This window comes from Vicia villosa, linkage group LG1 (genome assembly GCF_029867415.1).
Source record: "Vicia villosa cultivar HV-30 ecotype Madison, WI linkage group LG1, Vvil1.0, whole genome shotgun sequence".
Lineage (NCBI taxonomy): Eukaryota > Viridiplantae > Streptophyta > Magnoliopsida > Fabales > Fabaceae > Vicia > Vicia villosa.
This window is the reverse complement of record NC_081180.1, coordinates 194,035,945-194,048,788: the sequence shown is the minus strand read 5'-3', so window position 1 is coordinate 194,048,788 and position 12,844 is coordinate 194,035,945. Positions and strand designations below refer to the sequence as shown.

Sequence of the window (12,844 nt, the reverse complement as noted above, 5' to 3'; positions counted from 1 at the left end):
GTAAATTTAATCGATATTTTTGTAAAAATTCTAAAAAGTTAATTACACTTGATTGAACTTTTTAATAATCGTGAAAACAATATTTTTTGCTTATAAATGAGACTGGAGGGTAAATTTTCAAATGTCAAAATTTCTATTGAAATTACGAGGCACTATCATCGCGATGCCTATTGTATTTTAATTAACAATTCTATATAAATGCACAAATAAATGATAATATTATATATATATATATATATATATATATACACACACACACACACACACCACACACACACACACACACAACTACATAAGATTATTATTTAGCTGGTGCATGAAAGACTGTGAAAAGCACACGAGTTTTAAGTATTTATGCAGTTCATGATGTTGCAGCTATGTGAAGTGACAACAGTATTAATGATGACTACGATTCAGCTATGTGAATTGTAAGCCTGCTCGTAGGGGTGGGAATAGGCCAGTCCGACCTACAGGGGCCTATGGCCTAGCCTATATAAGGCCAGGTCAGGTCAGACTTATTTAACGAAAAGGCCAAGCTTAGGCTTTTTTGAAAGCCTATTTAATAAAATAGGCCAGGCTTAGGCTATTAAAAAAGCCTATAAAGCCTTATAGACCGACCTATATTTTTATGTATATTAAAAATAGGCTAAATAGATCGGCCTATATTTGCATGTTTATTAGAAAAAAAAGGTTAAATAGACAAACCTATATATGCACATATATTAGAACACAAGCTAAATAGGTCGGCCTATATATGCATATATAGGACAACTTATAAGGTTTCTTAAATAATATGGATTAATTGAAAACCATAATGAAAAATAGGCTTTTAAATAGGCTTTCAAGCCAGGCCAGGCTCTTAAAAAGGCCAGGCCAAAAAAGAGAGCCTATCACAGGTCACAGGCCAGGCTCAGGCATTTCAAGTTTATCGTAGGCCAGGCTCAGGCCTTATAAAGCCTAGCCTAGCCTATTTCCACCCCTACCTGCACGCGAAATGAGGTAAGTTATATAGCTGATATGTCCTATTGAAAATGTGCTTTTACAACTTACAAATGCATAGGTAATGATGTGATTTTGTTTGAATTTGCACGTCAAGTATTTACAATGTTGTCAATGGAAAAGTCATAGATTTTTTGCCATGTGTGTGTGTGTGTGGTCTAGCGGTGAAACGCTTGGGTTATGAGAGTGTGCTCCTTTCAAGGTCTCGAGTTGGAATCCCGCTAGATACAAATTGCTTATTAAAAAAATAGTTTTTTTTCCATAATTTGGATGGACCAGTATGCTTGTCAAGTATTTAGTTAGAAGTAGACTTGGAAGAATTGCTGAAATTGAAGAAAATAAAAAAAAGTACGCATGGTGTCCATAGTTCTGTTTTGGATTGATGAAGGAATTGGTTCAAGTATGCATGTTGTCCATAGTTACTTAGTTAGATGTAGATGTCTTGTGCCATACTTCTAATCTTGTAATAAGTATAAATGACACATTGAATCAGTGGTTTCCTTTGCCTAAAATGAGATGAAGATGGTTAAAACAATAATCACAAGAATAGTTATAATATTCGGTTTAACAGAAATCGAGCAGTATGAATCAATGGTTTAACATGTAAGGGTTAATTTTCTCTCATAATGAAAAGGTAAATGATCAAATATGAAAAAAAAGACAAGAACTTTAAACACAAAATGTATGAGTAATGACTTGAACATGAAAATAGGAGTTGCAAATGACAGCATAACTCAAATGTAAACAACATAACATAACTTTCTTAGAATGAAACCCAATAATGACAAGGATGAAAACACAAGCATAACACAACATAACCAAATAGTTCATTAATCCATATAGTTGGAAAGATCAAAAACTAATAAAAACATAAACATGTATCGAAAGTTTGAAACAAAAAATTTTATGTTCCTTACTTGCTAAAGCTTATTCAAAGCATTTTTTGTTCCCTACATAAAAACACACAAAAAACTAATAAAAACAAGAACTTTAGCATTTTAGGCTGAAAACCTCCCAAACAAACTGAAGAAGATGAACAAAAGAAACTTACAACAATGAACTTGAACCTGAAGATGAAAAACGAAAAAAATCTCATACTTACTACAAAAATAAATTATAAAGATGAAAACAACATAACACAAGTTTAGAATGAAACCCAAAAATGACACGGATAGCACCAAGTAGCTCGCTAATCCATTTTTGTGGAAAGACAAGGATGTATCACAAGTTATGCACAAGTTCTAAACATAATAAAATTAGATCGAAAACAAACTGAAGAAGATGAACATGGAAAGGTAAATGATCAAATATAAAAAAATTACAAGAAGTCTAAACACAAAATGTATAAGCAATGACTTGAACATGAAAATAGGAGCTGCAAATGAGCTATAAACAGGAAAGTGATGAAGTTACCTTAGTGGCAAATAAGCGAAATCATGTCGGCAATGCCTCAAATGGTGGCTTCTTTTCTCAGACAATGAAAATGTGAGGAGGTAGAAGGAAAATGAATGGTTTGAGACAAGAGAGGAAAAGAAGTGATAATGGTGTAGCTATGAAAATCGTGCAAGAAAGTTATAGACATGCAAATAACTGGGTAAATCATGTTTCTGAAGTTCAAATTGTGTGAATTTGAAAATGGGTCGCCACCTGCACACAAAAAAATGTGATTGGTTCATTGTCAATGAATTAGTAGGAGAGAGAAGAGAGAAAGGCAAAGAGAATTTGAATCTTGAAGATTAAAGTGAGAGAGAGAGAGAGAGAGAGAGAGAGAGAGAGAGAGAAAACATATGAGAGAGTAAAGTGGCATAGTAAACATTGCAATTGCCATTTGACAAAAGCTTTGATTTTCATTGGACAGTGTATAATGTAATTACCCAATTACTATAAAGAACATTATTTAGTGTAAATTAATTTTGAGTTGAAGGGTAATTTAGAGTGTTCTTAGGCATGCTTTAATCTTAGTTAGGTAGTTGATGTATTTTTGATACATTAGAATATATCAATTATATATTTTGTTTTAAATTTTATCTTTACCTTAAATTATATGTTATTTTAAGGTAAAAAAAATATTATTTGAGCATGTATTTCTTTTTACATGCACATTAAATTAGGTAGAGTGTGTAAAATTTGATCGATAATAATTACTCCCTCCGTTTTTTATTATAAGTAGTTTTAGAAAAAAAATTGTATTTAAATACAAGTCGTTTTACAATTCCAATGAATAATTAATGTTATTTTTCCTATTATATCCTTAAATATTTATTATTCTCTCATTTCAATTATATAAATTTATCTTCCACATGTCATTAATGAAGGATAATTTTGTAAAAACCTTCATAATTCCTCATTTTCATACAACAATTATTATTCTTTTAAATTGTATGAAAAGTCTAAAACTACTTATAATTAAAAGGGGGGAGTAATTTTTAAGTTAATTTTCAAAATATCTCAATAATAATTAATTGGATATGATTTGATTTGATACTCATGTAAAAAAAAGGTTTAGATTGCACGTGCATATAGTCTTTTTTTTTGTTGACAGTAAACATCAATATTCATTAGATGAACAAGAAGGAATACAAGCAAATTGAAAGACAATGCGTAAGAACATTTTTCATCCACATTTTAAAACTAACACTCATAACTAAACTAGATTTGGACAACAAAAATGTTGAGAAGTTAAAATCCAGTGGAGTATTACCGATCCAATTCCTTGATGCAAGCAACCCATTAAAGAACTTCCACAAAAGATAAAAGAGTTTGGGAACCACAATCTTTAAATCTATCCAGTTATGGATCATTTCTTTGACTTTATCACGCACAATTCGATTATACAGGTTCTCGAGCTTGAACAAACTCACCATCTTTGAACGAACCGTTTGTTGTTGAATGGAAGAAAGAGTCTGATTTGCAATGACCACAAAATTTTGACTCAAAAACACATAACCCTCATCCAAACCGCTTAGAGACATTTCATCAAACATCTTGATTACACACTTAAAATAGCCTAAATAACATAACAACACACAACATAGAAACATACATAAAACCAGAAAGACAACAAACAGAAAGACAACAGACAGAAAGACAATAATCGATACCCAAACACCATTCCTCATCAGTGTCGAAACTTCTTGTGGAGAAGGTTCTGGTGGAGGTCGTTTCTCGTGGGTGTTGTTTCAAAAATTTGGCCCAATGGTTGGTGAAGCAGGATTTGGATTTGCGGCTGCGAGCACTTGGTGGTTGTTGGCGGAGAGTGCAGAAAACATGGTGGTTGTTGGCGGAGATGGTAGAGAACGTGTTGGATGGTTCGAAGGAGGGGGGGTGAGAGATGGAAAACCCACAAAGGGAGAGAAACCTCCACTAGAGAGGAGAAAGCCTCCATGATGAAGGAGAGGAGCTCCGAAAACGGCGCCGTTGAAACACCGAAAGAAAACCTAATTTTAGAGAGAGGGGAGAGTTTCTCTCTCTAAAACTACTCATGTTGTCACTAAAACATTATGAGATTTACGAGACATTGTGCATATAGTCAATGTATTGTTAATAATCTCATAACAAAATAGGCTTACTCTAAATTATAAAATTTTAAATAACATTAAATCTTTTTTTCTCTCCTATTATATTACTATTTATTATTTTATTTTAAACTTTTCCGAAAATTTTCTTTTCATATATTACTTCTCCGAAAATTTTCATACATTATAGTATACGCAGGGTTATATAAATTTTAAAATCGCGGCAACAAATTTTGATCTCACACTACATTTGATTGCCCTGATGGCTACCCAGCCGTCAAATTTGCGGTGTCGCCGCCGTAAATCCAATCCATCACCGCCAGCAATTCTACCCAATGAGCTTATCACCGATATTCTATCTCGGCTTGGGGTCAAATATCTGAAGCAGATGAAATGTGTGAGTAAGTCACGGAACACTCTTATCTCTGATCCTATATTCATCAAAATGCATCTTAACCGTTCATCACTAAATCCACAATTCTCACTAATAGCTGCAAATAACAATGATCACAGTTTTGTACGCTTCCCTGTTAATCAGTTATGGGAAAACCGTAGGATCAATATTCCTCATGATCCTTATTACCAATTGAATGACAAGAATTGTAATGAGATTGTTGGTTCTTGTAATGGACTCGTATGCTTGGTAGGTTATTCTCTCAATGAGATTACTAGGTATAAAAAATTCTGGCTTCGCTTCTGGAATCCTGCTACCAGGGCAATATCTGATGAATTAGCTAGGCTCGTTTTTCTATTACGATAGATATAGATTTGAATATTGTAAATTCACGTTCGGTTATGATAATTCAACTCAAACTTATAAAGTGGTGTCATTACGTTCCGTTACGGATTGTACTATATCGGAAACCAATGTGAAAGTTTTCAGTTTAGGTGATAATGTTTGGAGAACTATTCATGGTTTCCCTGCTGCTTCTCTTCAATTGGACTTTGGTTACGAGTACGATGGTGTACATTTGAGTTGCACTATTAACTGGTTGTCTGTTCAGGATGTGTTTGGGAGAGATGATGCTGTTGAGCAACATGTAATCATTTCGCTTGATTTGAGCACAGACACATTCACACAGATGATGCCTCCTGAAAATTATGATAATCGCGGGTGTATATCGCCAAATATTTGCGTGTTGATGGATTCCCTTTGTTTTTCTTATGACAAGGGAACCGAATTTTTCATATGGCAGATGACGCAATTCGGAGATGAAAAGTCTTGGTCTCAATTCCTTAAGTTAAGATATTGCAATGTTGGAATATATTATGAACTTGGTCACCCACGTGTAACGCCGCTGCATCTTTCTGAGGATGGTGATACACTATTATTAGCAAACGACCAACAAGACAATGCAATTCTCTATGACCGGAGAAATAACAGAGCAAAGAAAACTAGAATTAACAAGAAGATATGTTGGTTCTCTATCAGAGATTATGTCGAAAGTTTGGTTCCAATATGTTGAAAGTAAGTCCTTCTCTTATGGTATACTAGTTTCAATTCTTATTAATACATGTGCTAGATTTCAATTTGGTTTTGTTTATGTGATTATTTCCTTTACCTTCAATACTCTGTGATAGATATTCTGTAGTCCTTATTACCATGTTTAGAACTCAACTTACTATCTATGCACATTTTAAGCATATAATGGTTTTGCAAATCAAAATATAGCGAACATTCTTACTCTGATTACACCAGTTCAAATACATCCTTGATGCATTTGGAGATGTGAGTTATTTTCTTTTTGTATTGTTGATGTTTCAGTGCCTTGCCTTTTGAATTATAGGTCCACAACCTTAACCTCAAGCAAATCCAACATTGTCAATGGTACATAGTAGGATGAAAGTGTTTTCTTGGAGCTACATTCTCTGCTGTTATAGTGTCTTTATTTCCAATTTATTCTCTAACATTTCCTTAGAATCAATTATATCTATAATGAGATGTAATTTGTTATCAATCTGATTGGATACCGGACTTGTGATATCGTCAATGGTGTAATAAATTATTATCCATAATTTATTAGAAAGGTTTCTAATAGGGAACTCTGTTGTTGAAGTTAGCAGACTTGGGAGTTGGGATACCAAAATATGAATAGTGATCTGAAGCTCTTCAAGGAGTTTTTAATACTGCTCCTGATACAAAATTTTCAAGTTTGGTTCTAGGTGCTACTAGTTTTCCTATGCCTATCTATTCTCACCGCAACTTCTTTCAATACCACCCTCTTTCAAACCATTGGAAGTGTGAGTTTTATTCTTCTTTACATTATATGATTTGTTGAGTAGTTTTGATCAAATGGTGCAACTTCTTTCAATACCACCCTCTTTCAAATCATTGGAAGTGTGAGTTTTATTCTTCTTTACATATTATATGTTTTGTTGAGTAGTTTTGATCAAATGGTGCAACTTCTTTCAATACCACCCTCTTTCAAACCATTGGAAGTGTGAGTTTTATCCTTCTTTACATTATATTTTTTGTTGATTTGGGAATTATTCAGTTAGTTTTGATCAAATTGTATAATCTAAACAAAAAAGGTTATTATTGTATTCAAAATTGGAAGTTTGATTCATTCTAAGACTGTTTTTGTTTTTGTTGCAAAAAGGTCTATTATTGTGACCGTGAGATAGATTGTATGTATGACTACCCAAACAAAATATAAATTAATTAATAACATACATTAAAATCAAGCAGTAAACATATTGTTGACGAGGAAATTCAAAATTGGCCTCAAAATTTATAGACATAGAATAAAAAGTGATGGCAAATGAGATAACATTGTGTTTAGAAAAAGCATAGTTAGTTTAGTTGTACCACGTAGAGACGACATTCTAAGACCTTTTTTTATGTGTGTGTGCAAATAAGTCTATGATGATGAAATCATAATAAAAATTTAATAATGAAATGAAGAGTTTTGAGTAATTTACCTGCAGAAAATAAGTACTTAAGAAGTGTTTGGGATTGTTGGGGGGAGAAGGTTCAAACCCAAAGTAGTTTACTTGTTGGGCAATAGTGTAATCCATCCGTTTTACGATTTATACATTTTTTTTAATATGTATAAAATGGTCCAACTGAATCGTACGAAGATTATAGTACGAAGGAAGTAACAAATTATGGAATGCAATAGATTCTAGCTGTGTTGATTAGAACCCACAAGTCTCTAGAATTATATGAAATAAATATAAAATCAAGGACAAGAGTCACATTTGTAGTGCAGCAGAACATTTAATGATACTTCACGCCTATTATACCGGGAAGAGTACACAGGAAGGGTTTGATCAAATATTTTAAAAATTGGATCGGTCATCAAATTGATGAGAGTGTTAGGTTATTGGTTCATTGGTCAAACTATTACGTCACTAGTCGAACCACATAACTAAATCGGATAACTCGGTTAAATAAATCGATCTCTATAACAAAATTATATAATTATTAAATCAGTCAAACCGGTGTCTTTAAAAAATTATGATACCTACAAAACATAGTTAATACAACAAAATAGTGCAAAATACAAATCTAAATAAGTTTTGAACAAAGTCAAATTGCAATGTATACAGAGTAACAAAATAACTATAGTGTCTAAATAAGTTTTAAACATAATCTAAAGAAAAAATGGTTCTAAATAAGTTTTAAACAAAGTCTATTTTATTTTTAAAAATAATTTAAGAGACGTAGTTTTTTCTAAGAAAAAAAAAGCATTTAAACCCCCTCGATTTTTCAAAATCATCGATTTGCTAGTTTTTATTGGTTCTGGCCGGTTCTCACTAGTTCAAAAGCTTACTCGCACCAACAATCAGGCCAGACTAGTGATCTCTCTAATTCTCTGTTCGACCGATTTGATCGGTCAGTCCGATTCGATTTTTAAAACACTAGTTTGATTCCTTTTATGCTCAAAATTTTATTTTATACATTATTATTCAATAATGTTTAAAAAAATATTATAATTAGTTAATTAATTTCTTAAAATTTCTATAAAATTTTAATTCAAAATAATTTAATCATTCTTTTTAAATATAAGTAATTTAAAAGATTAAAAATTCTTCTTAAAGAGGATTTATTAAAAGATTCAAAAAATTAAAATACACAAATAAAAAATGCATTTAAGCTTAAAAAATAAAAGAAACAAAAGGATGGAGGTAACACCGCGCAATGAAAGTGAAATAGTGTGTTATCTGCAAATTATCCATTAATCAATAGAATTTCTTATTAGTGAACTGTGTTCCATCAGTTACCAAGATCTGTTAGAATATCGAAACCTCGTGAGTACTTTTCTTTTAAAATAATGCGGAATGTTATGGCCCTTGATTTTTGGTAATGACTCTGTAGTGTCATATTTGGCAAAGTCCTAAATTAGGGCGCCCATCGTGTAAACAAATAGGTCGTCTGGACGAAATCCAATGGAGTTTCCCACGCGGTTTGTCCAACGTAGAAGTTAATAAGAGAAAGTCTTAGTTGACTCCAGAAATATAGTCGTCCAATAACCTCATTAATAAGGGAAAATAGTTAAGACCATATTTAAGGTGTAACACCCCATATTTTTTATTTATTAATTTAATTAGAATTTAAATTACTATTTGAATTATTTGGCATTTTAAGTGAATTATTGAAGAAATTGAGAAATAGAGTAATTGGGCCAGTGTTGTGTTAAGTAAAAGAGAGTGTTATTTACTAAGCCTTTTACTAAGTGAAATTCTATTTTTCATAAAATAAGGAAATAAGGAAATAAGGAAATTGGGAAATAGAAAGCAGAATAAGAGAAAAGGGAAGAACGTTGAACACATGAAAGAAGAAGAAGAAGAAGAAGAAGAAGAAGAAGAAGAAGAAGAAGAAGAAGAAGAAGAAGAAGAAGAAGAAGAAGAGGGCTTTCAAGAACTTTTGCTAAGGTAAGGGGTGACAATCCCTTTAGCCTATATTATTAGTTTAGAGATGATAGGACTGATTTTGTGTGTTGTTCATGTCAGTTGTATGTTTTGGGATTGTTGGGGTTTTGGAAGTTTCATAACTTTTGGGTGATTTGATGAAATTGGATGATGATGATTGTGTACGATGTTAAATGGCTCCTAAAACATGTTAGAATTGTGCTATAATATGTGAATCGGTACTGTTTTAATGTGGTAATCGTTTTGACACAAAATGGGTTAAGTTGGAGATTGAAAAGTGCCGTCAAAAAGTGATTTTTTAGGTTGCAGGTACGTGCTAACCGGTTAAATGAGGGTGGTAACCGATCACCTGACGTTACGTAGGCGAGGGAGGCCTATTCATTGTGAAGAAACTAGTTACTTGAGGTGTGGTAACAGGTTACCTCTGTTGTGTTTTGCGTTTTTGGGTAGTCTGTGAGGCAGTAACCGGTTACTCTGTTTAAGGTAACCGGTTACCGCTGTTACGAATAGACATTTTGGTTACTCCGTCAAGCAGTAACCGGTCACTCCAATTGAGGTAACCGGTTACCGCTGTTGTGTTTTTCAAAAATACTTATTTTATTCGTAACTTTTGTAACACCCCGAATCTACCCCGCAATTTAAATAACAATCAGAGTAATTAAAGATACGAAAACAGGCATATTCAGAGTGTCACATTTGATCAACATAAGAAAACACAACATAATGCATCAAAGCTCATATAATGGATACGTAACAATAGTCATGGGGGAATACAAAGTATCATCATATCTATGCAAAACATCGCATAATGTAGCAGCGGAACACATAAATCATAACATCTCAACATAAAGAGAACTTGCCAACATGGCTTCCATGAAATATCATGTCATCATACGAGTTAATATCAAAATCCAACAAATACAAGGTAACATAAAGCGACACAAACGGCGAAACCCCCCAGGTGCTACGTATCAGAGCATAAGACACACCGACGCGAACAATAAGCTAATGTCTACTCGTCATCAGTACCTGCAAGTTACCACCGAAGAGGTAACATACAACGGAAGGGGTGAGATATTATTTACGATAAAGAAACGTATGATAATACTTATAGCGGAAAAATAAGAATCATACACATTCACCACTTCTCAACATATGCATTTTTACAACAATCATATATATTATCAATTATCTAAGCTATATAGTATTCAAGCAGCATAGCATTCAAACATCATGGTATTTAAGCAACATAGCATTCGAACGTCATGGTATTCAAGCAAAATAGCATTCAAACATCATGGTATTCAAGTAACATAGCATTCAGATCCTCATTCACATCATATAACCAATGCAACATATTCATCATCGCATAATACCAAAATATGACTCAATATGTAACTCGACATTATGCACATGCATGGGGTACCATTTGGAGTAAAACTCCCACTTCGCTTTTGCCATTAGGGCCACTTCGCATTTGCCATTTTCAGGCCATCGTCACCTTTGCCATTAAGGCCACTTCACATTTATGCAATGGATTAGACTCAATGATGCAACATCCATATTCACGTCATTCAACACATAACAACTGAACATCATCAATTCGACGTCGCAATTTAACGACAACCACAATATCATTACTGTTCATGGCAATGAATCACTTCGCAATCACGTCACTTGTCATTTCAAAGTACAATAATATCACTTTACATCACATAAAGTCATCAAGGAAGAAATACAATTTTCAAAATGTTGTCAAGGGATATTCAATTATATATCATCATATAGGAATTACTTTCATCTTCATATAGGTTCAAACGGCATATAAAACGGATCTACAAATCAAAAGTTACGCATATTTGAATTTCCCAATTCTGCCTACAGTTCGCGCCGTCACCCTACAGTTGCTTCGCGAAACACAAGTCAGTAGCCAACGTTTCAAAACTGACTCAGTTTGCGCCGCCACCACATGTTCGTGCCGCGAACACAGGCTAGAAGCATTTTTCTGCATGAGTTCAGCATAACCCCTTCTCATCCCAACACCCAAATCCATGTTTCAGCTAAAAATTGCACACGGAATTCACATACATATCATATATACAACTCATATGTACCACTAGATTCATCAAAACCTCATTAATCATGAAAATCTATGAATTTCACCCAAAAACTAACATTTATCAAGAAAATGATTCAATACATATAACCCCTAAATCCAACCATAAACTATCATCATACATTCCTTTAGAATGAAAGAACCCCACCCTTACCTTGGTGTGATTGAAGGAACCTCTAAATCTTCAATGGGTTCTCCTAGCTTCTCCTCTTCCTCCTTTCTCTTCTCCCTTTCTCTTATTTCCCAAATAACCTCTAATTCTCATAAAACCATAGTTTTGTTAAACCCTTACTATTTTATTATTACTAATGGGCTCTAATTAACACTCCACTCTTACTAACACCAACTTAGGCCCAAATGCCAATTGTTTTACTAACTTAAGTTATTTACTAGCAACATTAGCATAAAAAGTTAATTAATCACGTAATCACTTAATTAACATATAATCACACAAATAATACGAAAATTTACCAGCCACACAATTCAATAAATAAAGCGTTTAAAAACGGGGCGTTACAACTCTCCTCCACTTAGAATATTTTCGTCCTCGAAAATACCTGAAACGAACAACTCGGGATAAGACTCCTGCATCTTGCTTTCCAACTCCCACGTCATACTCTCGCCGGCGGCACCCGACCAAACAACCTTCACAAAGGCAATCTCTTTGCCTCGGAGAATCTTTGTTTCCCGATCCTCAATCCGCACCGGCATAGTCTCCACCATGAGATTATCCCGCACTTGTACGTCATCCTTACTAATCACATGAGAAGGGTTAGAAATATACTTCCGAAGTTGCGACACATGAAACACGTCATGCAAATTCGAAAGATTTGGAGGTAACGCCACCCGATATGCCACATTACCAATCCGGTCCAAAATCTGATACCGTCCAATGAAAGGTGAAGTAAGCTTCTTCGATTTCAACGCACGTCCAACACCGGTCACCGGCGTGACTCTCAAAAACACATGATCACCAGCTTGGAATTCCAAATCCTTCCTTCGCTTATCATGGTAAATTTTCTGCCTACTCTGAGAAGTCTTCATCTTCTCACGGATCAACTTCACTTTCTCGGTAGTCTCTCGAACAATCTCAGGTCCAAGAACTACACCCTCACCGGATTCATGCCAACACAATAGAGTCCTACACCTCCGACCATACAATGCCTCGAAAGGTGCCATACCAATACTCGAATGGTAAGTATTGTTGTAAGTGAACTCGATCAAAGGAAGATAGGTATCCCACGAACCTCCCTGCTCAAGTACACAAGCTCTCAACAAGTCCTCCAATGACTAAATAATTCTCTCCGTCTGACCATCCGTCTGAGGATAATACGCCAAA

At 34.0% G+C, this 12,844-nt stretch overlaps 1 protein-coding gene across 1 annotated transcript; it reads left to right on the top strand.

Annotated features, from left to right (window-relative positions):
* The first annotated feature begins 4,194 nt into the window (after positions 1 to 4,194).
* LOC131662006 (F-box/kelch-repeat protein At3g23880-like) lies at positions 4,195 to 5,980 on the top strand. The gene is made up of 3 exons (XM_058931675.1): positions 4,195 to 4,323; positions 4,789 to 5,186; positions 5,275 to 5,980. Exons 1-3 carry the CDS (start codon positions 4,195 to 4,197, stop codon positions 5,978 to 5,980), a joined length of 1,233 nt encoding a protein of 410 aa, XP_058787658.1.
* Positions 5,981 to 12,844: the final 6,864 nt, after the last annotated feature.

Bases quoted from the DNA above. Each gene is read 5' to 3' on its own strand.
- LOC131662006 (XM_058931675.1), top strand. From the start codon at position 4,195: ATGGTTGGTGAAGCAGGATTTGGATTTGCGGCTGCGAGCACTTGGTGG. The intron at 4,324-4,788 runs GTGAGAGATGGA...ATGGCTACCCAG, and splicing joins GATGGTTCGAAGGAGGGGGG to CCGTCAAATTTGCGGTGTCG. The intron at 5,187-5,274 runs GTATAAAAAATT...CTATTACGATAG, and splicing joins TCTCTCAATGAGATTACTAG to ATATAGATTTGAATATTGTA.